The 26215-nt window shown below is 38.6% G+C and overlaps 1 protein-coding gene across 1 annotated transcript in view; it reads left to right on the top strand.

Annotated features, from left to right (window-relative positions):
• The window catches only part of PARD3B (par-3 family cell polarity regulator beta), a 1036702-nt gene that overhangs the window by 606015 nt on the left and 404472 nt on the right, over nt 1-26215 (top strand). The window contains exons 14-15 of the mRNA XM_027123437.1: nt 1644-1740; nt 11499-11614. Of these exons, the coding sequence (XP_026979238.1) occupies nt 1644-1740; nt 11499-11614 (213 nt within the window). The remainder of the gene's footprint in view (nt 1-1643; nt 1741-11498; nt 11615-26215) is intronic.

Here is a 26215-nt window from a genome sequence, read left to right as displayed (position 1 = left end):
GTGTGTGTGTGTGTGTGTGTGTGTGTGTGTGTGTGTGTGTGTGTTCGTGGGTTTGTATATGTATATATAGATTACATACACAGATTTATTGTAAGAGATTGGGTCACGTGATTATGGAGGCAGGCACGTCCCAAGGTCTGCAAGGTGAGTGGGCAAGATGAGACCCAGAAGAGCCACTGGTGTAATCCTCGTCTGAAGGCCAGCAGGCTCAAGACCTAGGAAGAGCCAGTGGTTCAGTTTGAATCCAAGAGCAGGAAAAAGGCAATGTCTCAGTTTGAAGACAGTCAGGCAGGAAGAATTCTCTCCTACTTGAAGGAGGGTCAACCTTTCTGTTCTATTCAAAACATCAGCTGATTGGATAAGGCCCACGCACATAAGGGGGGGTACGATTTACTTTACCCTGTCTACTGATTTCAATGTTAATATCACCCCAAAACAACCTCACAGAATACCAAGTGTCTGGGCACCCTGAGCCCGGTCAAGTTGATACATAAAATTAACCGTCAGACCTGGTATGTGGGCAAGTCAGAGTGGTTGTTCCCAGCAGCATTTCTCAAGGACAAAGAGGTGATTTTCTTGTTCTAGCAATAGAGTCTACCTTTTACAAATATCTCACTGTAATAGGTCCACAGCAGAGTTTATGGTGTACAGAATAATAATCCTTTAATTACTCACTGGCACTCATGGCACTTATAAATCGCTGCTGGAATATGCACTATCTTATGTAATCCTTGTATTCCTCCAATGAAGGTATTCTTATCCCTACTTTATAGATATAAAAACCAAGGTTTATAGAAGTTGAGTAGTTTGCCCAAGTTCATACAGCATTACAAGATTGGAAACATGCAGTCTTGCTTCACAAACTATATTCTTAATCACGATGCTCTATCATAATTTTCATACATTATTTAATATTTTCATTAGTAATGAGGATTAAATGATACATAAGGCTTAGCTCAGTGTGTGATACACAATAAGATCTCAGCAAACCTTGTTATTAGTTGTTGTAATATTCAGTATACGTGTCTATGTTTTTCTGTATGAAATAGACTGAAAAAGTAAACATTTTTAGCAGGTAGGAAAACTAGAACTCAGACCCCAGTCTTTTGCTTCCGAGGCCCCAAACTCAGGGTTTTCCACTACAACACAGATGCAAAAAGAATATATATATATATTTTTTACCTCTGTGGTGTCTAAATGGTGAGTAGATATACTGTATCTCATGTTTTTCTTAAGTACTTTTTGTCACTGAGGCAAATGCTTAAATCACCATTTAATCCAGAGCATTCATTATAGAGTCTTGTTTACAAAAACGTTGTCATAAAAGAAATGGCTTGTTAATCTTCTACACATCACAGGTAGTGAATATGTGTCAACCCTTCCCAGGTGGGAAAAGGTAGTTAAGATGCAAGGACTTCACTTGCCAGGGATTGCCAGCAAGTCACATCATCAGGCTTACATTTCCCCGTACAGGCTGTATTAGCGTGCATATGAATCCTTCAGTGCTGTGTGAGGACTTATTTGTTTCAAGGCTGGTTTCTGTGTTGGTGAAGATTATGTCTGAGAGATGGACTGAAACAAAACCAGGCGCTGGACGGTTCTGCCTCCTGTTTACTACAGCTTTATTTGTTCTTTGCTTATAGAGCTATTGCTTCCCAATGACGGATGGGCTGAGAGCGGAGGACCTCCTCCTCCACCACATCCCGTTCTGGAATTGGGCCTTGAAGATTACAGCCACAGGTATCGATAAAATGATATACCATAGGGGCTTCCCTGGTGGTGCAGTGGTTGAGAGTCCGCCTGCCGATGCAGGGGACGCAGGTTCGTGCCCCGGTCCGGGAGGATCCCACATGCCGCGGAGCGGCTGCGCCTGTGAGCCATGGCCGCTGAGCCTGCGCGTCCGGAGCCTGTGCTCTGCAACGGGAGAGGCCACAACAGTGAGAGGCCCGCATATCGGGAAAAAAAAAAAAAAAGTGATATACCATAAATATTCCCCAGTATGGTTTTTATGGGAAAACCCAGCAACCTTATTGTAACTCTAGTTCTTTACAGGATGGAAATCTCATAGTATCTGTAATTCCTTTCCAGCGAAAACTTCTCATAGCTAATATTAATACCTCAGATTGTTCATTTTTGCTTCCTGGAATTTAAGATTCATCATATCTTATTAAGATATATGAGAAAATTGATGAATTTTCTTTTACCAAGTTAAAAACTAGAGAGGTGGAACTCAAAAAAAACCAGTTATATGGGAAGGTATGAAACAAAACTGAGAAGACATAAAGCTTTTTTTCTTTCTTATTTGCAGTTGGCAACCCTAAAGGTATTTTAAAAATAGATGTTCCAAGAAAGTTAATGGAATCTAAAAATTAAAACAGCACCATATATAATCTAAACTGTTGAAAAGAGCCCAATATTATATCCATTCTGTAATAGAAACCAAAAAATCAATATTTTTTTAGAATCACACGAGCATGAGAGAGAGAGATTTACTAACATACACACCATTTGACTAGTAGAATTCATAGATTTTGTTCTTCTGATGAGTTTTAAAAATCATTAACTTGTCCCTTTGCTATTTTCTGTATTTATTATGGCTGTTAAAAACTGGATATTTCATTCCATTCTTGTCCCATGATAATCCTGTGAAGTTTTTTCATTTTTCTTGCAGCAATGCTGTTTTCTTTCAAACATCACTATTATGGTTTTTGTTTTGTTTTGTTTTGTTTTTTACAATCTGCTAAAAATAAAGCAATACAACAAGAGTACAGCTAACTCTATTAGCCAGAAGCTTACCTATATTTACCTATCTCCGACTTCTACATTTTTGAAGTCAACTTTTTTACTCAAATACAGTTTCTTGAACCAGATTGATAATCACAATAATGTTCTAGATCAGTATCTCTGGGGGTTTCTTGAGCAAAAATCTGGACATTTTTAATTTTGCATGCTTATTTGCATTGCTTGCCTCAATCCTGAATCAAAAATGAGTTTGGTAGCATTAAAAAATCCATTTCAGGACTTGAGGACATGGGGAGGGGGAAGGGTAAGCTGGGACGAAATGAGAGAGTAGCATGGACTTATATATACACTACCAAATGTAAAATAGATGGCTAGTGGGAAGCAGCCACATAGCACAGGGAGATCAGCTCGGTGCTCTGTGACCACCTAGAGGGGTGGGATAGGGAGGGTGGGAGGGAGACGCAAGAGGGAGGAGATATGGGAATATATGTATATGTATAGCTGATTCACTTTGTTATACAGCAGAAACTAACACACCATTGAAAAGCAATTATACTCCAATAAAGATGTTAAAAAAATCCATTTTAAAAATAATTTCACTCATCCTACCTTACTGTTTACCCAGTGTATATGCACAGGCCTGCTGGAATAGTGCAGAGATAAATCAGATATAAACCTGTAGTATTGTATTCATAAGATAAATGTATTTGGCCTTAATCCCATTTCTGGCACTGACCCCTAAAAACCTTGGCATTTCCTCCGTATTGAGACTGATTAAGGTGTCATGTTATGTTAATGAAGGGGCTGGTTGCCAGTGGAGCCCGTCTTGTGCTTAGAGGGTTGGAACTTTCAGTCCCATCCAGAGAGATGGGCCTTGAATCAGTTGACAGTGGCCAGTGATTTAATCAATCCTGCCTCTGTAATGAAGCCTCCATAAGAACCCCAAAGGACAGGGTTTGGAGACCTTCTGGGTTGGTGAACATGTGGAGATGTGGGGAGAGGGGCACACTCAGAGAGAGCATAGAAGCTCGGAGCCTCTTCTCACATACTTTGCCCTGGGAAGCTCTACATACGGCGGTTCCTGGGTTATATTCTTTTAGAGTAAACCAGTGGTCTAGTAAGTAACATGTTTCTCTGAGTTCTGAGAGCCACTATCAAAAACTAATCGAACACAAGGAGGGGTCTAGGGCACCTCTGATTTATAGCCAGTTGGTCAGAAGTAGAGGTAACAACCCGGACTTGTGACTAGTGTCTGAAGTTCAAGAAGGGGTCTGTGGAACCTCCAATCTGTAGCCCATCAGTCTGAAGCACAGGTGACAACCTGAGCTTGAAACTGGCGTCTGAGGTGGAGTATGGGGGGCAGTCTTATAGGACTGAGCCCTCAACCTGTGGGATCTGATGCAATCTCCAGGTAGATAGTGTCAGAATTTAGTTGAGTTCTCCAAAACCCTGCTGCTGTCCTAGAATTATTGGAAGTATGGGAGAACTCCTCGCTCCCCACCCCCCAACACTTGTTAAAATTGGGTCCAAGAGCCCAAAAGGAAACCCTAGCCTCAAGACGATGGTAGGCTAATAGGTAAAAGTGACAAACGAGAACGCAGGGTACAAAGTGATATTTACCAGAAGACATAGATAAAACGCCCGGAGCTGCTGAGGCAGAGAAAGGAGAGTATTCCCAAGTACAGGAAGCAGGGAAAATGTTAGGGGGAAAAGTGATACTTGAGCTGAACCCTAAAATATGAATAGGAGCATGGACATGAAAAGAGCCCCAGAAGGAAGAGAATTTCAGAGAGAGGCAAAGGCAGAAGGAACAGATGGAGGTAGGAAAGTAAGTTGATTTGTGCAACTTCTATCGTGGCCGATTGGCCAGATGATCATGCCCAAAAAGCCTCAATCCTGAGGATTGAGGATTGAGGATAAGGAGATCAGACTTCATTTGGTAGATAGTAAAATCTTATTGTGGGAGTTCAGCAGATAAGATTGGGTTTTAGTTGTGTACAACAAGGATTATAATTTTTGTGACTTTCTGTTTGAATAAAACAAAAAAAAAAAAGAGCAAAAAAACCCCCAAGGATTAGGTAAATGGAGGAGAGTTAATATCTGGTAGAAGCCAGAGACTCTGTGGATACCTCCTGGGGCCATGGCAGTGAAACTTACTGAGGACCTGTGCTGGGGAGGTTGGGGAGAAACTTTCTCGGGTGGGAACCTTTCAGGGTCAGAGGTAGTTGAGAGATATTGCAGAGCTAGAATCATTGAGAATTACAACTGGCTTTTTGGCTGCTTCCGTGTTGCCACATATTTCTTCCCTTCCCTTTTCAGGAAAGCATGTTTCTCCACGATCTTGAAAAACAGCTTATATTGGCTCTCACTGCTGTAAATCTTCATCACATGATGTGAACCAGCAACTTCCTTTTCCCCCTCTCCCTCCCTAACTCGCTGTTTAGGCTTCCATTCTCACCCTTTTCTAGAACTGCTCTTTTTAACATTGACAGTAATCTCCTTTCAATCAAAAGTATAACTTTTTCTCAGTCTTAAGTCTTCTTTTGATCATTGTCATTCATGTGCTCACTCATCCATTCAAAATTATTTATGGAACTCTAAACTGGGCGCCGTAGAAGGTATTGGAATGGATTGGAAGCAACACTGCCCGCAAGGAATGCAGTGTCCCCTTGAAGAGACAGACACACAGATAATTAGCAAGCAGCCTGCTGAGCATGAGATACAAAATGTCATTGGAGCCTAGAAGAAAAAGCCACTAACTCTGTCTGTAGGTGTCAAGGAAGGTTTTTTACAGGAGAGGTAGTGTTTGAAAGGTTTCTTGAAGGATAGAAAGGAACTTACTAGGCAGAAAAGAGGTGGGAAGGGCAACTTAGGTTAGGAAAACCACATGATGGGAGAGGGAAAATGCAGTGTGTTCAACGTGGCTAAAACATATAGTATCTGGGGAAAGAATCTACAGGAAGGGCATTGTCTGCCATGCTCTGTGAGCGCCATGCTTCTCCAGAGAGCAGTAGAGAAGCATTGAAGGCTTTGAAGCCTGACCATATCATGTTAAGTGAGTTCACTTGTGGAGAATAAATGGCTAAGGGAAACCATAGACAAGGATACTAGTCTGGGACAACCAGCAAGAGAGGAGAGGGGCTTGAATGAAGGGAGGAACAGCATAGCTGGAGAGGAAGGGACAGAGTCAAAGGCATTTTTGGAATGGAAGGAACAAATCTAAAGCTTTGAATCAATCTCTCTCTCTCTCTCTCTCTCTCTCTCTCTCTCTCTCTCTCTCTCTCTCTCTCTCTCTCTCCCCCCCCCTCCCTCTCCTAGGGTCCTGTGACCTGCACCATCCTGCAAACTGCTGTGTTGCCTAGGTGACCAGCAGCAGTGGGGGTTTGCATGTTGGAAACTTACAGTGGAGGAAGCATTGGGAGGGAGCCAGGAGGGCTGAGCAAAAGAGGCTGTCCTGTCTTAAAAAAAAAAAAAGTTAAAAGCCCCCCTGAAAAGGAAAAGTAGTGCTTTTAAGGGATGGAACCAGTCGTGTGAAACAGAAAGCTACTAATTCATGAGAAGTGAAAAACAAATTTGATCAAACTAAACTTATGCCTGTACTTTGAACCAAAATGAAATCAGGAACCTACTGAACTTATTTGTACTATTATGTCAATAATTATTTGACAAACATTTAGAATATGAGTGTCTAAATTAAAAAATATATATTTAATATATTTCCTTTATATATATGATATAAGTATATATATTATATGCATATTATATATATAAAGGAAATGCAGTTTTTACTGTGATGTCTCAGGGAGAGTTTAAGACAAATCGCCAGCAGGCAGAATGTACTGAATTTGATTAGCTGTTCAGACAACATTTGGTTATTCCCTACATGTTCATATTTTCCCTCCCTCTTGGTTCTCTCTCAGTTCTGCTCTTTCCGTCTCTCTTTCTTTCATACGTGTGACCTGCATCTACTCTTATTCAGAGCAGCCAATCATTGAAGCTGATCCGTGGCCACCTGAGACTTCAGACATGCCCCTCAAAACCTTCCCCTGCCTTTTTATTTCAGACAGTTCTCCTTGAACATTCATGGGGGGTCTTCTATGTCTTTCCCATTCCTGATTTGTCACTATATTCAGGACATTGGCATATGTTTCACGCTACCCTTATTTATTCATTATGCAGCATAATTTGACATTGAATATCGTTTCTCTTTGATAGATTCCCTGGTTGTTCATGGGGGAAATACAGTCTTTATCTAAGACACGTCTTTGGCCTGCTGTCAACTTACAGCTTCCGCTGCAGCCCATTCAGCCATGAGCACATGCTAACTGCCTTCAAAATTAAAATATGCCATGTTTTATAGTTAATCATTGTGTCACCCTCTCACTCCAAAAACTTCCAATATGTAGCATAAAATTACAAACTGTTTTACTAGTCTAATGTATGTGTCTACGGTATTTTCACATTAACCAACTCAGTACTATACTCATTATTCAAGTACATTAGAAGTTCACATTGGCTCCAATCACATCGTGTCTCATATTACACTTCCTTCCTTCCTTAAATATCTGCCAATCTGATATCAGCCTTGTTTCCATTTTGTACCATGGCAAGAGGGGTCCTTTTATTGAAGGTTTTCAAAGTGTACACTTGGCCATGTTCGAAACAATGCTAACAGAGGTACATATCACCATGATTAATTTAATGGACATATCCAGGTATGCATATGTATATATACAGACACGTATATGAATATATGTTACATTCATATGTACAAAGCAGCTTTTTATTTTCTTTGATCATCTTTGATGGTGTCTCCACATCATGTTATTGCATTGTCATCTTGTTTTTTCAATGGGAATGGGGGTAATTGTTTCTCAAGAGTTTGGGAAAATTTGAGTTCTTGTTCTTACTTTGTCACGTAATGCCTGGTTTGGTAAAATATTCTAAAACAGTCAAGTGAGGATTTCCCTGGCGGTCCAGTGGTTAAGACTTTGCCTTCCATTGCAGAGGGTGTGGGTTCAATCCCTGGTCAGGGAGCTAAGATCCTACATGCCCCATGGCCAAAAAACCAAAACATAAAACAGAAGCAATATTGTAACAAATTCAATAAAGACCTTAAAAATGATCCACATCAAAAAAAAAAAAAAAGAAAAAAGAAACCAAGCTAATAAATAACTAAATAAAACAATAAAGTGGATTAACCAAAACATTACTGAGTTGGGTAGATTCCCATAGTCTGCCTTGAGCAGAGCACTTTAAATGCAGCGTGAGCTGGGTTTTTTTGTTTGTTTGTTTGTTTTGCGGTATGCGGGCCTCTCTCACTGCTGTGGCCTCTCCCGTTGCGGAGCACAGGCTCCGGACGCGCAGGCTCAGCGGCCATGGCTCACGGGCCCAGCCGCTACGCGGCATGTGGGATCTTCCCGGACCAGGGCACGAGCCCGCATCCCCTGCATCGGCAGGCGGACTCTCAACCACTGCGCCACCAGGGAAGCCCAGCGTGAGCTGTTTTAATGAGGAATATTCATGTTGGTTCTAAACCTCCTCCCTAAACGTATTCATTATAACGTGGCATCTATTTTGATTAACCCTTTAATTTTCTTTTATTTCATGATATGAACCACTGTTGAAACAAAAAACTAACCTAAAATGCAAGCTGCATGAGAGAGTGCGCATGAAACTGCAGTAAGAGGGAAAAGTCTGATTTCCGTGGGCTCAAGATCAGCAACAACCTGTGTCCCAGGCTAGCCACCATTTTAGCCAAAGCTTTTGCAGCTCTGGGAAGAGTTCAAGAAACCGCAGTCTGGTCCTGGCTTTGGCACTGGCCAGCTGTGTGACCTTGGAACATCAGTCTCCTCTTTGGGCCTCAGTGTCTTATCTACAAGATGAAGAGTTAGATGAGGTGACCTTTAAGGTCTTCCAGCTCTTAAATTCACTGGTTCCATGAAGGCCATGAGTCTCTCTGACACTAAAACCGTGTCATCACAAGAGATCAAAGGATGAAAACCTAAGTGCAAATAAAGGTTGAGTAACACATTTAAAGGCAAGTGCTTGCAAAACATCAGTGCTCAGGGGGAAGCTCATATTCACCATGGCATCTCAGAATTCTTCTTTAAAGTGGGCTAAAACAATTAAAATATTGCTATTATGCCAAGCCAGTGTCAACAGCACTAGCAGGTCAGGATTTTTGTTTACAATTGACATATTTGTCCACTACCACTAGATACCACATCTAATATGCCTTATGTCGGTAGCTTTCTTTATTGAGCATGTAACCAGACACCAAGAAAGAAGCCATAAAAAAGAAAGAAAGAAAGAAAAGAAAAACCTTCATAATTCTAAAGAGTTGATTTAAGCTTCTTGAGAAAATTTTCATGAAAAAATGTACAGTTGTCCCTCGGTATCTATGAGGAGTTTTTGTTCCAGGACCCCCGCGGATCCCGAAAGCTGCAGATGCTCAAGTCCGTGGTATAAAATGCTATAGTATTTGCATATAACATCCTCCCATATACTTCAAATCACTTAATACAATGTAGATGCTATGTAAATAGTTGCCAGGGCATGAAAAGTTCAAGTTTTGCTTTTTGGAACTTTCTGGAATTTTTTTTTCTGAATATTTTTGATCCCAGTTTGGGTGATCCTTGAATGCCGTACCTGAGGATACGGAGGGCAGATTGTATAATTTCTTTGCTGGAGAGTGCCTCAGGCCCTCATTCAAAGACCACCACGCTAACCTACAGAAACAAAGGAAAGGCTTAATAGCTTACTTTGTTGAGCTCTTACTGTGTGCTAGGTACTATTTATTGTCAGTATTTGACATATCTTAGTTTATTTCATACTTACAATAGCTTTCTTAAGTAAATTCTATTACTGTCCAATTTTAAAAAATTCTTTTCCATTATGGTTTATTACAGGCTATTGAATGTAGTACCCTGTGCTATACACTGTGTCCATTTTATGCACTAGTAAATTGAAGCCACCCACCCTAGCATCTCGCTTCCAAGCCCAGGGCCCTAAACATCATTCCTTCTAAACAGGAGTGAAGGGCTCTTAGTCACAAGCCCACAGAGAGTCTGACAAAAACAGAGAAGGCAAAAAAACTGTACAAAAAACTTGGATAAATTGAAAAGCAGAAACTTAGTCATTTGGGAAGCTAAAGAAGGTCTATGCGTTTATCTGTTTGTTTCCTAAATGTTTCTACAGCACTTACTCTGCACCAGACACTATTCTCCTTACTTTGCAAATCTTTGTAACTCATTTTATCTGATGCCAACCCTAGGAGGTAAGAAGTGTAATCATACCCATTTTATCCATAAGAAAATGGAAGCACAGAGAGGTTCAATAACTTGCCCAGTCCCACAGCTAGTAAGGAGCAGAGCCAGGATTTAGAAATGGGCAGACCTGCTCTGGAGTCTGTGCTTTTGAATGCTGTGCTGTATTATACTATATTACACTCTATTACAATAATAGAGGCCCATTCATTCAGCAATATTATTACTGCTGCAAGGCAATACTAAATATACATGACTAATAAGTTTCAAGAAAAGATTAAACTTATTTTGGTGTATTTGGTTAAGAAATCGAGATTCCCCAGTACGTTTTGTAAGGATTCTCATTCATGACAGTTGAATTTGGGGGTTATTTTATTTTTTACAATGTCAAATCCCAACCGTTTGAAAAAAATTCAATCTCAGTACTTTCAGATTTACCGAGGATACTTGATTTGAGTTTTTACTGTATTTAAGATTAAAGTTGTGTTGAAACGAGCTACCATATTTACTTTGTAAATACATGTACCAAGGGAGAGTACCAAGGGAGAAAGTGGCTGTAATTTAATTCATGAAAAGTATATAAATATAATTTATTTCTAGATCACGAAATGAGGCATTGTCTGTAATTCCCTTATATAATCTCCATCCTCAAGCAAAATAAATAAAATATTCCTCAGAAATGGAATTCTTTGAGATTACAAGTACTAGGAAGCCTATAATGGGCATTTGATGTATCTTTTGTCTAAATTGTCAGCTGTGCTTTTCCTGTTACTTCCTGTTGGTATTATTGATGAGCAGACTATTTGCTCAGCATTAACATTAGTTTTAGAAAATAGACCTAAATAAAGTAGAAAACCAAACTATGGCAGCCATTAGTCATTCAACAGAATGGTTTTCTAGAAAGGATACAACCCTTACACTTGTTTTTAAAGGAAGGGCGTTCTTAGCCCACAGATCTCTCTTAACCTGCCTTTAGGCTCTGCTAGTATCTAGTGACATCCTTTGAAGCACCAGTGCTTTGTGGGTTTGCTTTACCCACTTAAAGTTATATATTGTATAGCAGGATCCCAACTGGCAGAAATCAGTGAAGAGGAAAACATGGTATTAGCCAGAGAATATTATTTAAATTGCAGAATATGATAAAATGCATGAAAACAGAGTTGCTATATCTCGTAAAAGAAACCTGAGGTTCACGAAGTGGTTGAAAATGCCTGGTTGGGGCTTCCCTGGTGGCGCAGTGGTTGAGAGTCTGCCTGCCGGTGCAGGGGACGCGGGTTCGTGCCCCGGTCCGGGAAGATCCCACATGCCGCGGAGCGGCTGGGCCCGTGAGCCATGGCCGCTGAGCCTGCGCGTCCGGAGCCTGTGCTCTGCAATGGGAGAGGGAGCTGCAGAGGGAGCGATGAGGGGCTGTATTCAAAATGAGAACTGCTGAATAAAAAATAAGATTTTATTCTAAACCTAAATATGGCATATGGCATCTTTCTGCAGCTCTGGGGTGGATTCAGCAGTATTTTTTCCGGATCAGCGCCTCAACTTTAGATCTGTGACACCAGCCAGGCAGCCTGAATCAATGAATCTGAAAGCCTCAAAGAGCATGGACCTTGGTAAGTGAGGGTGAGGTGACATCCAGATCAACTGTCCAGCCTCAGCCCATCTGTCTTCTTGAATGTCCTGCCGTTGTTTCTTCAACTCCAACCTTAGGGGGCGGGGTTTGCTGAAGCTTGGAAGAGGGGATATTGGTCATCCTATCTTCCTGTCTTCTCTCACACATTTAATCGTAATTACCGCTTTTTAAAAGAGGGATAAGTGACATTTTTATGTATAGGTCAGAAAAATAGGAGTATTCCTTCTGGAGGATCTGAATGCCATTAAGCATCTTTAACTCACCTGCCTTTGCGTTTGTACTCTCACCTCTGCAAGTGTTCTTCTGTTTCTCATGTACATACCTGTTGCAGGGCCTGGGAAGATAAGGCAGTTCAATGAATCCTCTTCTACAGGGCATCCCATCTCTCTGTGCAATGGATGGAGATGGCGGCAGTGGAGAAGATCTATCTCTATAAGTGCCCATCTCCAAATCCTGTAATACCAGAGGGAAGAGGGGTCCCTGGGTTTTCCAGATTGAGGGAGTCAAGGTACTTTGGTTTCGTGCCCAGACAACCTCAGTGAGATTCTGAGTCCTACAAGGAATTTCTGGGTGACTGTTGGCTGCCAGGGCAGAGCAAGGGTCCCTCAAACTCTGTTCTCCAGACTCTGGAATGTGAGATCCCGGAAGACATCTCAGATACCCAAGCACATTGTTGCACTCCCATGGGTCCTTAGAGAGAGAGAACTATTGGAATAGGATGCTGGTGCAAAATAACTTCTCAGCAAAATATTCACTGCTTCCTGAATGCTCAGAGGCCAAGCTTTGCCAATGTCTTTTTTGTTTGTTTGTTTGTTTTCCGAAGCATATTACATATTTCATTAGTAGCACCAAGAAAATGGAATAATCAAAACTGCGTGTTCCATGAAACAATCTGATAAATAGTGCTTATCTGTTACTCATTTATAGGAGTTCAAAAAGATGTTCAGTCATGATGAGAAAAGAGAAGTTGATTCTATTTTCTATAAATTAACTAGATCGCTGGGATACATTTGCTCTAACCACTTATAGTAAGAGACTGACAGAAAGCCTTAATAAGGAAGCTGTCTCGAGCACTGGTCAAAAAGGGGTATTTTCTCAAGCGTGAACCTCTGACCAAAGGAATAATGTGAGACAGTGACACAGATTACTACTAATAATTTAAGGAGCAATTTGTTTTTATAGAGTGCTTGATAAATATTTCCTGTCCTGTCTTCCCAATTTCTCTGTAAAGAAGATGAATGGGTAAAAACTGCTCTTAATTTGGGATGAGAAATATATTATTCTTTTCCTCATTTAATTAAAAAAAAAATAAGTAGCCAGTAGTGCGGTTTTTAAAAGTCTCTGCAAAAGAAAAAAATAGCATCCATTTTAAGAAAGAAGAAAATTATATCAGTTCCATAAAAACAAAACCTAAGCCATGTCCAGAAACAGTTTTTCTGTTTACATTTTTTGTTACTGAAAATTTTGTTTCTGAGAAACGTTCTCGTTTAGAATGAAATAGCCCTTGCAAAATATGAATAGTTAGCAGTCACCCTTTGCATTTTATTGTACTTATAACATAAATGACAATAGTAATGTTTGTTCAATTTTACATAGGTGGGCAAAGGTCACGAGCTCTTGTCTTAAGGATACAGGTATCAAACAGTGGTTTAAATGCACCATACAGCACAAGCATTGGTATGTGCACCATACAGCACAAGTGGTAAAATGTGCTATAAAAGCATTTTGTAAGAAAAAATAGCCTCAAAAATAGCCTTTTGTAAAAGCATTTTGTAAGAAACTATCAAAGTTTGGTCCCTTCCAGGAAAAGCCAAATTAAAGCTAACAGTCTTTCAGAGGGCTCTGAGGTCAACATTCTAGGGCCATTCTGAACCCCTATTCTCAGAACAATTGAGTGAGCTCAATACGTATGTTGTTTTTTCTCAATGAATAAGCTCAGGCGATACCAGAATGGTAAACATTTGGAAGTGTCTTCCCTGTTTGATTAGATGAAAAAGATATTGCAAGTAGTTTAGTTTTCCATATATGGCACTGGGCCAACATAAGGAATGAATATATTTGATAAAAAGGTTGGTGACTGTGCTTAGAGGAATAATCCTCTCGGGGTCAAGATCCATTCTTCAAAAAGTTTAAAAAAATTGAGGTATTTAGGTTGAACAGCAAATTAGTGCTACTTGATTGTGTTTGACCTAGAAAAACAGCAATTTCATATGTTCAAAATGAAAAAGATAAACCTCCTATTTACTGCATAATTTATGTTGGATATTCCTCCTTTATAAAGCCTTTAAACTTCTTCAAAGGCTAATAAGCCTCATTGGTACCTTCTTTGTTTTTATTTGTTTCATTTTTGCTGCTGAGTCTAAGCTAGTATTTTCATTTGCATATTATGTTCAAATTATTTTAAAGGTGAGTGGGTTCCATTTATTTCTTTTCACTTATGTTTCCAAAGACAGACAGTTCTTATTGTGAAAAATAAAGACTTCTCATCCCCATCTCCTTCTTTTATTTCCGAGATACAAACATGATTTTAGTTTGCTATGTATATCCTTATAGAAAATTTTAGTTTGCTATGTATATCCTTATAGAAAGTACTCTACCTAATTGCCATTCCATCTGTGTACAGACATCTCTGTCACACGTTGTGTTTCTTTATACTAATTGTATAGTGTTATGTTATATGAATGAATCTTGATTTATTATTTACTTTTCCCCTTTTGATTAAATTTGGACTTAATTGAGAGTTTGTATCTTTTGGTTTGGATAAGGGGGTTTGGTGCATTTGTATTTCTTATTCTTTATTCTATGATTTGTTTATTCATATTCTTTGCCGAAAATGTTTCCATTTGTTAATTCTTTTTCATCTTTAGACTATTGTTATGTATGTTATAAATAACTTTTGCAATCTGTTATTTGTCTTCTTAGTTTGATTGTGATATCCTCTACTATAAAAAAGGCTTTAGTCTTATAGTCAAATATTTCCATCTTTTCCTTCATGACTGTTTGGTTTTATTTATCTCATTTATTTTCTTGCACATTTAAAGGCTTGGTGTTTTTTTTCCATGTTTAACAATAATTTTATTCATGGTTTATGAGGTGGAAAAATTTTTCTCCATGTAAATAGGCAAATTATTCATAACATTTACTGACTTTTATGTCCTTCCCCCATTAATTTGGAATGCAGTCACATTGAATACTAAATTCCCTTTCATACATAGGGTGATTTCTAGACATGCTATTCTATTGATACATTGGTCTGTCCCATGCCAGTATCACCCTGTTTCAATTGTCATCTGACTACACTGTATTTTGATAACTTATAGAGCTGTCTTCCTCTGTTTTTTCTTCTTTTGTAAAATTACTTTGGCCCTTCACATGCATTTATTCTCCCACATGAACTTGAGATCAGCTCATCAAAAATGAATTTAAAGATTAAAGAGGAATGCTTCTACCATGGGTGTGCCCATTAATTTATGATGTTTGCTCTTGGTTCCTGATAGAAATGTTTTGATCAATTTAAACAAGTTTCTTTGTGTTCCTAGCTTCTTGAAAAGTTTTTTTATTTGCTCACTTTGTTTAATCAGGAATGGATGTTGAATTTTATTAAGTGATTTTAAGGATCTATACAGGATGATCATGTGTATTTTGTTCTTTATTCTATTAATATAGTGAGTTATTTTAATAGATTCCCCAGTATTGAATCTTTGATTCTTTCTGAATGACTCTAAATTTTTCTGTGCATTTGAAGAAGGTAGAAATGAGTAACAACATTTATCTATGTGATCTAAAATGTAGGTGTAAGACTCTGATTATAATTTTACTCAGGGTCATTAATTCCTATATATCTAAAAGTTATAGATTTTTTGAGGCTATTCTGCCTCAGTATTTGTGGATACTTTTGCTGGCATGCATGTGGCCACATTTAAGTCAGATCAGAAATGATTAAAATGATGAATAAAGGGAATTTATTTTTAAATAATTAGATGTAACTATGCTTATTCAAAGGGGTTAGGGTGTCATTTTCTGGGTTTTCCAGAAAATCAATCTTTTCCGACTAATTGTAGACTTTCCTCTATTTATTTAAATTACCAGAATTACTATGTTCAGTCTGGATCCCTTTAATTTGTTCATAATTGAGCTTGTGTGGGTGTTGAGCTGGAAGCTCTCAGGAGCTGAGTAACACAGCTGCCTCTTTGGCCTTTGGCATAGGGTTTTCCCCCAAAGAGCTGACCTTGTTGGCAGTATGCCAGAGAGTCACATTCAAAGACTTTTTGATGAAGCACAAACATCTTCAATATCCAGGCCTGGTGTCTTATGACCCCCGAATGCTATTTAAGAATTAGTCTGAATTATTCAGGGAACAGCACTTCAGTATTTTGGCCCATTCCCTGACCTAATCTATAGCCCCATTCAAAGTTAAGTTTAAAACGCTATTTCCCGCAAGATGTTTTTCCTGAGAGTTTTCTCTCCTGTTTCAAATTGACCTCCTACTCCCATTTCAGAAGGGTGTTGTGTAACACAGTTAGAGGAAGGCTGAAGGCAGTGCAGATGGAAGATGCTGACCAGCTGTCCTGCCTCTGTTCAATGAGAGGAAATGAGCTTAAAGTGATGCATGAGGCATTGGGACGAAATTTTAGGAAGTTTCCTGACAATGAAGGTTGTTAACATTCCACGTCTCATAGTCTCTTAAAACTGTGTGTGTCTTGAATGACTATCCCTAAAATCAAGACGATAGATTGGTTTTCTTTCAAGATCTGTGATTCAGCAATTTATTATCTGCTAGTTGCTTGCTGAAATTTGTATTAAGATAGAAATGTTGGTAGGCATTCACAGTCGAAGTAAATTATAAATCTGATTTCTCATCTCAACAAAAGATTTGGGTCACATTTTGAATATAACCCTTTCATACACATCAGGCATTCCTCTCAGAAGGCAGTCAGATATCTCTAGTATCCAATGGAAGATGGGCATGAAAAAAGTTAATTAAACCCATTCTACTGTTCTAATACTTTCTTTTTAAAATTATTTTTTATATAGTGAGGAACCTTCATATGCATTCTCAGAAATAAGACAAAAATCCTGAACACTGAATACACAGGAGAATTTTTATAAAAGTGTATATTCTGATAACTGTGGTGCTGATTTATATCATATGATATATGATATGATGCCATATAATATAATATATGATGCCATATAATATTTTAATATAACTTTTTATTTATATCCAGGGATCTTCTTTATTGTCCATCAGTAAGTAATACCTCTGGATATTGTGAAAGCTGAATTGAGTACCACTATTTAAGATGTAACTTTGACTTATTAAAAAAACAAAAACAACAACCTGATTGGTAAAGAAGAATTAATGGTAATACTAAAAGAAGGCATCTACCATCTCTATTAGATGAGGAAGAGTTCAAGGACACAATCAGGTGAATGTCCTAAGCTTTAGGAAGTCAAAATGAAGCAATTACAGAGAATATTTACTCATTGATTAAACAAATGTTTCTTGAGTACCTACTGTGTGCCAGGAAGTGCATTAAATGCTGAGGATTCAGTAGTAAATGAGAGAAATGGTGCTTGCTGCAGATACCTAGATGACAACCCTAACAAGAAAGGGAAACTCAAGAGTGAAGATCCCCAAAAAGAAGTACTGACATGATGATGATAACTTATCTCAGAGAGGAGAAAAGGGAGAGGCATCTGAAGCACAAGTGTGGCTACTCTAAGAACTAATTGTTAAGCTTGGCTGTGTAGAGAAGAGAAAGAGAGAAGCAAAGGGTGTGAAAAAAGAGTAACAATAATCTAAAAGAATCAATGTAGGAAGAGTTAAGCAGCTGCACACGATGAGGCTTGCAAAACTTTTAAGAGTTAGACAGTCAAGCTATTTTTAGAGCACGAAAAAGAAAGCGTGGTGGACCATTGTTTACAGCACGTAACAGCTGTCAGGTGGAAAGCAGAGCCACCGGTTCCTGTGTTAATTTTATCTTCATGCGCACAAGAGAATGATGTTCACACTGGAAAAGCATGGCTGCCAGCAAGCGGAAATCTAGACGCTTTGTATCCATCCCTGTGCACTAAGAGGACTGTGATTATAAAGTGACTATTCCTGATCATTAGAAATTAGGAGTAGAAATTAGTAGAAATCCTCGGAGGATTTCTCTTTGTCAAATGAAAAGGAAAATAAGAAAGTGGTCACTAGCCACCTCAATGCTGGGGGTCTCTGAAACAACCAATGTCTGCTTTCCTTTCTGATAGGATTTCTAGACTGATAAATCAGGGAAATATTATACATGTAGTTTACATTGATCTTAATAAAGGTATTTCCATTTGTTTTCTGATTGAGACTTTTACCAAATTATGCACTAAGCTAGGTAATAGCATTAGGATGCCCTCTCCCAAAATGTGCTAATTAAGGTGCATTGTCACTCTGAAAGGAATTAAATAACGTATACTAGAAGACTCTGTACTTGGGCCCTCTTGTTATATTCTAACAAAACAACAGAATTTGATGAATATTGGGTATATAACTTGGATGAAGACATGAAAAGCGTTCTTACCAAATTTTCAATAGATGTTGTCTCAGAGAATTGGGTAGTATGATAGACTGACAGAATTAGCATTCAAATGATTTATTCAGAATTGAAGAAGATAGAATTTATCGAGTGATGATGAATTCATTGAACAGCCATTTATTGGATACTTTCTCTATGCCAGGCAATACCTAGGTAGATGAGATAAAGGCTCCACTCTTACGGTATTGTCATTCTCGTTGGGTAAATAGATGATAAGGTTGCATAGCAGTAAATAAATAATAAAATTTCAGATAGACATGATTTCTCTGAAGCCAAATTCAGGTAAAGATGAAGACTGGGGAGAGGCAAGCCTATTTTAGATAGGGTGGTGAAAGATAAAGGCAATGTCCTGAAGTCGGGTTAAAAGAAATCAATTGTACGAGTGTAGAGTTTAGGAGACATGGGATAATAACAGTTACTGAAGGTGTCCCTGTGTTTTAGCTCTTGCCTGACATGGCCACCCCCAAAACTAGTTCCGTGTTACCAGATTAAGGAAGACAGCAGTTCCACTGTACCCTGGCCTGGCCATAACCCACCTAGATAGAATGCTGTATTTAATTCTGGCTACAGTATTTTAATAAAGACAAGAACAGAGTAGATGCATCCAGATATTGGTGAGAGGCCTTGAAACCATGTCTGATGAAAAACAGTGGAAAGAAATAAAGGTATCTTGCCTGGAAGAGAGGTGACTTAAGAGACATATGAGAGGGCTTCCTTGGTGGCACAGTGGTTAAGAATCCGCCTGCCAATGCAGGGGAGATGGGTTCGAGCCCTGGTCCTGGAAGATCCCACATGCCGCGGAGCACCTCAGCCCGTGAGCCACAACTACTGAGCCTGCGCTCTAGAGCCCGCGAGCCACAACTACTGAGCCCATGCGCCACAACTACTGAAGCCCGCACACCTAGAGCCCATGCTTCGCAACAAGAGAAGCCACTGCAACGAGAAGCCCACGCACCACAACTAAGAAGTAGCCTCCGCTCGCTGCAACTAGAGAAAGCCTGCGCGCAGCAACAAAGACCCAACTCAGCCAAAAATAAATAAATAAATTTTAAAAAAAAAGAAAAAGAGACATATAAGAGGTCTCCTTAGATATTTTCATGGTTAATATTGAAAAACTCAAATCTGTTTAAAATCGAATCTGCACCCCAAATATATCAAGCGATGATAGCCAGATCAGAAGATACATCAAGTTTACAAGCTTTGAAATCTAGGAAGTTAATAAGGATGGAAAATTAATTCTGGTTTGTGGCATATTTTGTGTGCAAGGAAAGAATAGATACATAAATTGAAACAACTCATGAAGACTGAGAAGCAAAATTCATCAGAAAAATGGAAAAGGAGACACTGTGCATTTTTTGTCTTTAGATAAAAGGTACAGTTTGGTTTTTTTTTTTAATTTTTTAGTGTACCTTAATATGTTTAAATAAAATAACCACACAGGTTATAACTGAAGTAGGGTGACTAGATGAAAATAGGTTCAATGAGTTTGGCGAAATTACATATCAGAACTCAGGCTGAATTCTTCTCTGTTGCGAAAAGAGAAACCAGGAAAACTTAGAATAACTGACTTCACACATCCAAAGCCAGGCCTCTTTCAAAACATTAAGAAAAAGCAACATTTGCGTTAACTAAAACATATAATTAAATTTTAGACAATTGCACATTTAAAAATGAAAATAAATCAAGGACTAGTATTACTATTAACTAAATTATAGTGACATGGATCACTTCTCTATACCTTTAATATAACTAGATCATTATATTGAATATAGCAGAATAATGCAGATTCTGTTTAAAATTAATTGGAATAACTACTGGGGTTGGAAGCAAAGGTACATAAATGCTTCTTTCTGTAAAGGACCTCTTTCTCACCCTGTAATTCCATAGGTGTCCTTTTTTTTAATTGAAGCCTAGTTGATTTACAATGTTGGGTTAGTTTCAAGTCTACAGCAGAGTGATTCAGTTTTACACATATATATATTCTTTTGCAAATTCTTTTCCATATGTATTCTTTTTAAATTTACAGTCCCTAAGGAATATATTTTAAAGAAGTTCATTTTCAAGACTAATTTGACTTTGTGTTCATTATTACTATTAGGTAGAAAAGGATGCCTTTTTTTTTTTTTTTTTGCGGTACGCGGGCCTCTCCCTGTTGTGGCCTCTCCCGTTGCGGAGCACAGGCTGTGGACGCGCAGGCCCAGCAGCCATGGCTCACGGGCCCAGCTGCTCCACGGCACGCGGGATCCTCCCGGACCGGGGCAGGAACCCGCGTCCCCTGCATCGGCAGGCGGACTCTCAACCACTGTGCCACCAGGGAAGCCCCAAGGATGCCTTTTGTGTAGAAATTGTACCTTTATGCTATTCAATACTTTGTGTGTTGTAGGCTTCTCTGAAAGTTGTGGCACCTTCCATCCCACTCTCATGCCTTTCCCATGAATAAGTGCTGGTAAATACCTTAAACACAGTTGCTCTCATTCACCATTTGTTGCGTGAATGACTAAGAGGCACAACTCTCTCATATGCCCCATCAGAAAAAAAAAAAATGTTTAAAGCAAGAACCATCCCTCTTACATAAAAACACTTAACCTAGTGCCTAGAACATAAGAAGTTCAATGATGTTATTAGTCACAGCATCAGTCGTGGAGAGGGTAATGTCAGTAGTGGTATCAGAGGTGAGCCTCTTCATATCCTACTCGTATTTTTGTACTTGGTGGCTGACTTGAGCTGCCGGTATAAGTAAATTCTCCTCAAGTCAATGTTGTGAAATACTGCAGAAAAGGTTGCTGTGGATTTCGTATGCAGATTCTTAATTCAATCATGGAGTCACACATGGTCTCAAATGTTGCCATGGTTTTTCACAAAGATTAGGTTTCTTTAAGCTGGGGTATTGTTTAGTGGCATATGTAGATAAAGTAAAAATTTAGTCTCGGGAAGAGAAACCCAAGGCTCTGTTTTCCCACAAGAAGTATAAAGAAAACTATAACATTTGGAAGTGTTTATAATTGAACCTTAACCAATGACATCATGCCAATGACAAACCCATGCCAATCTTTCTTAAATTAGCTTCTGTATATTTAGAGCATTATTTGTGCTCCGATGGGAAATCCTGATCAATGGAGAATCTGCCTCATCCTTTAGAACTGACATATTCTGGGCCCCTCTTAAAACTTGGATTAGTAAATGAAGTGCTTTCTTCTTTATATTGAATATTTTTGCACCTCAGTTGAGGCTGTACGTCTCTGATACTAACCATTTTAAATAAGGCCAAATATGAACTTTCTTTCCTACTTGCCTTTGTTTTCTAAACCACTGTTCATATTTAAATGAACTTCTGTTCCTTTTTAATAGAACTTTTGTACTAATATAAGAACATCTTCATAAAATATGAAGCTAAGGAAGCTTTTCAAAGCTAAACAAAATACTTAAATTCTCCTTGCAAATATGAACCATTTTACTTGTTTTGAAGCGAGAGTTCCATTAGCTGAAAATACTATATATAGATATATAATTAAATATAGTATAATAAAATATATAAAATATATAGTATAATAAATACATGTTAATGAAGTTTGGCAGTTTTATAGTTGTCTCTTCCAAATGCTATTCAGAATGATAAATATTTGTTACTGGCAATACTTTATGCAGAGATTAAAACTACTCTAGGAAGGTACAACTATCTCATTTTTAAGTGCAGAAGTTGCAGTTCTTTAAAAAAGCAAAACTTCTTTGGTCTTATGTATTTCTATTCTCATATATACATATTCATATTTTTATATTCTAATTTTTCCCCAAAGTGATTCTACTGAACATATGCTTTTAAATTTGGGTCCTTTAAGAATAATCTAGCTTAAATATTATTCTCTGTGTCTTTGTTTCTGTAATACTGCCTTCTAATTGTAAAGCTTGCTCTTGAATAAATATAGCCTGATTTATTTGCTTAATATTATATCATTTGGCTGTAAAAGTTGTCTCCAATTTTTTGCGCTTAGAAATAGCAGTGGATTGACCCTACTAGTACATAAACCTTTGAAAAATTCATAATTATTTCATCATTGTGAATTTCGGTATGTATCATTCTTTGACCAAATGTTGTATAAAGATTTAAGGCTTTTTTGATATATATGACCAGCTGCCCTCCAGAAAGGAAATTACACTCTTCTCAGTAGTATATGGAAGAATCTGGGTGTCATCGTTTTTTTCATTTTTGCCAATTTTGTAGGCTCAACAGGAATATTTTAATTTTACTTTTAAAATTATTGCTGTGGCTAAACTATTCAAGCCAACGATTTTTTTTTTTTGCGGTACGCGGGCCTTTCACTGTTGTTGCCTCCCCCCGTAGTGGAGCACAGGCTCCGGACACACAGGCTCAGCGGCCATGGCTCACGGGCCCAGCCGCTCCACGGCATGTGGGATCCTCCCAGACTGGGGCACGAACCCGTGTCCCCTGCATCGGCAGGCAGACTCTCAACCACTGTGCCACCAGGGAAGCCCTAAACATTTTTTATATATTTATTTATTGTATATTTTCTATTTTGAATCATCTGAGCATTTCCTCTGTAAGCCTGAAAATTTCTAAATTAAATAGCACTTTTTGTAAGTAAAATGTTAATCTTCATTAAAGGTCAAATCTCAGCTCTTGCTCATGGGGGAAAATAGATATTTTGCTTTTACTTTCCTAAAGCTAAGTATGTTTCTTCCTCCAAAGTATGTATTAATTACTACATCTGTTATCTTTCATTAAATGTTTAGAAAATGTCTAGTTAAACATGAATCAGAAACAGAGTCAGAACTTGGACTTATTTATGGGAAAAACTTCTAGGGTAAATCAGTTAATCTTACTAAAATAATTTCTTTTTGGTTCTTCACTGGAACACTAAAACTACTATACCGTGTATCCAGTGGCTTTGGCTGATTTAGAGCACATTAGTACAAGGGCTGGTGTCGCCAGAAACACCTACTCTATTTTTATAAGACTGAAATGTTGTCCAACACTTGAAAACATAATTTCAGTCCCATGAAAAATTCACCCATCCATCCCTTTTCCTTCCTTCAACAAATATTTATTGAGTGCTTCCTCTGTGCCACACACTGTTCTAAATAATTGAGAATTATCAGTGACAACAGACTATCTTATTTCTGTAGGCTACCCTTAGTGGAAATAGTCTCACGAACAGTAATAATAAATGAATAAAGACACCAGAAAGATACTCAGTATAACAAACATAAACTTCCACAAATTGTGGAGAGAAGGAACATGACTGGAAAGGCTAATGTTTCAATTCCCACTTGGTTTCTAGTGTTCATAAGAAAAGGTTACTAGGAACTCTATCAGATGATGTTATTAAAATTAAAGCAAAACTTGCAATAGAGATCAAGTTGGAAATTGACTAATCATGAGTGATGGTTTCAAGCGAGCTGGGAATAGCTAATCTACCCTCTGCTGATCCAGGAACTAACTGACATAATCCCCAAGCACATCAGGATTGTCCTGAAAGAATGTGAGACCTGCAGAGGTTGCAGCTAAAAAGTCTTAAAAGGAAAACAAGAGTGTACCGAGTGATTGGAAAACATTTAGCCCATTTTCTAAATTTGGAAAAAAATACTTAGCACCCAAATTGAGTGAAAACTGAGTTATGTCAGAGGTTTCCTATTTCTATCCTTAATAAATCAGTAGATTCCAGGTGAATAATCTTAGTGCTTTCTCCTTTGTTTTTTTTTCCCCCTCTAGAGGCAAATCATAAGTGGCAAAGTCCTCTAATTATGGACTAGTAATGAAGCCTTATCGAAGATTAAAGAATGTGTTCGTTAATATAAAAATAGGTGAACATAAAATTGAAACTGAATTGTTTGAATGTCTTAGTAGTAACTTGAATGATATAGTAAAGAACGGTCAAGCAAGTTTGGAAATTTCTGAGTTAAACAGTCTTCTTAAACACAAGATTGTTCACAACTTTTAATGTGTTGTATGCACATTGCTGGGCATTTAAGAGTCCCCATAAGTCTTCAAGATACAATAATGTGCAGCGTCTCCCAAACTCATTTGATCACAGAAACCTTGAGTACAGACCATCTCACAGGACTAGAGCTCTGAGGAATGCCCTTGGCAGAGAAGATGTGTTTGTGAAGTTGAAAGGTGATGTGCAAGAGCCAGAGTAGAGTGAGGAAAGAAAGGATTGCCAGCAAGCTGGGACATGTGAGCAATGCTGTGCAGCGTTATGCAATCTGGGAGAGAATCTCCAGGGTAGAGAAGTGTCTGTGGTCGCTAAGTATGCAGGAATTAACTGCAGAGCAGCATGAAAGAACAAGGATGTAACTAAGCATGAATTAATAATGGATTATGATGACAGAATGTGGCTGACTGCATGCAATGTGCCTCAGAAGGAATAGCACATGTATGGTAAAATAACCTCTCATACATTGCTGGATGACTGTCTATCCAATGGCTAGAAGCCGCTGACTTTCCTTTACTCCTGGTAAAAAGATCAAACTCCTCAGCCCAGTATTCAGGGCAGTGATGATACCTATTAATCTAGAATATGAAGAGGAAAAAGAGAGAAAGCAGTAGTATCTGTGATGGTAGTGGTGGTAGCTAATGTTTTTTTGAGCACTTGCTATATGCCAAGCGTGGTTTTTTGCACAGCAGTTCTATTGCCATTTTATAGATGAGTGTAACAGCGCTTAAAGCGATCGATTTCTGTAAGGTATCATAGCTAGTAAGCGATGGAGCCAGGATTTGGACTCAGGCACATTAAACTTTGATGCCTAGGCTCTAAACCATTGTACCTTTCTGTTGCAAGTGAGGCTTATTAATTTCCCAGTCTCACTGTAAAAACAGAAGACCGTCACCTTCTCTTCTTTCCTATTTAAATTTTAACTTTCATTCAGGACCCACTCAAGTCTTGCCTGCTCCAGGGAGCTGTCATTTTTTTCCAGCTCTTTCTCTGAATCCTTTTTTTTTTTTTTTTTTGCGGTACGCGGGCCTCTCACTGTTGTGGCCTCTCCCGTCGCGGAGAACAGGCTCCGGACGCACAGGCTCAGCGGCCATGGCTCACGGGCCCAGCTGCTCCGCGGCATGTGGAATCCTCCCAGACTGGGGCACGAACCCGCATCCCCTGCATCGGCAGGCCGACTCTCAACCACTGCGCCACCAGGGAAGCCCTCTCTGAATTCTTAAAGCAGTTTCTTTTGGTATCCTGAATTTTAACACTGAATTGCATACTCGTTTGGGTACCTACTGAGTGAGAATTTCTGCCCACTCTAATCAGATTACAAGCCCTTACAGGGTCATATCTTTTAAGTCTTTGGCTTCCTCCTCACCACTTAGAATGTGTAGGTGTCAAGTAAATCCAAGATGGATGATGTGGATGGATAGCGTTAGAGCAATCTGGCTGCAACTCAGAAACCCATTGATCTCCATGATTGATTTGACTTATCTTACTAAGTAGAAAGGTTCACCTTTTCTACATCAAAATATCGAATGAATGGATGAATAAAAGTGCAGACGAATACTTAAAGTATAAATGAATAAAAGTGCAAATAAATGTTTGATTTGGGTAGCAGAATAGAATAGGGATAAAAATATTTTAGGAGGGTGTGGAATATAGCAGTCTACATTCACTTTCACTTACCCAAACTCGTTCATTTGAAAGTGTTTGGAGAAGGTTCATAATAATGAACAGATTTAAGGAAAGAGTCAAACGCAGAAAATACAGAAGGCCAAGGGCTTTAATTCCATTACATAGAAAAGAGTGAAAGCAGTTGTTTAAAACTTGAAGAAAAGGGCCGTGTGCTTTATTTCCTAATTGGAGGAATCTATGAATAAATTAGGCAATCACTTGACATAATTGATTTAGATCATGTGAATTCCCTTGCACTGCCAGGGAGGGTTAATTAGATCAGATTGTTTTGTGGCCCTTCCTAGTCTTCTATCACTGACATTTTTTCCCCTTTGTGTTCTTCTATCATTTCTTTTTGTTATCTTCCTTTTAATCTAAAGCAGTACCTCCTTA

This window comes from Aethalodelphis obliquidens, unplaced genomic scaffold, assembly GCF_003676395.1.
Source record: "Aethalodelphis obliquidens isolate GAN/ISIS:26980383/991018 unplaced genomic scaffold, ASM367639v1 scaffold2, whole genome shotgun sequence".
In the NCBI taxonomy this organism is placed as follows: domain Eukaryota; kingdom Metazoa; phylum Chordata; class Mammalia; order Artiodactyla; family Delphinidae; genus Aethalodelphis; species Aethalodelphis obliquidens.
This window is presented reverse-complemented; position numbering and strand designations above follow the sequence as displayed.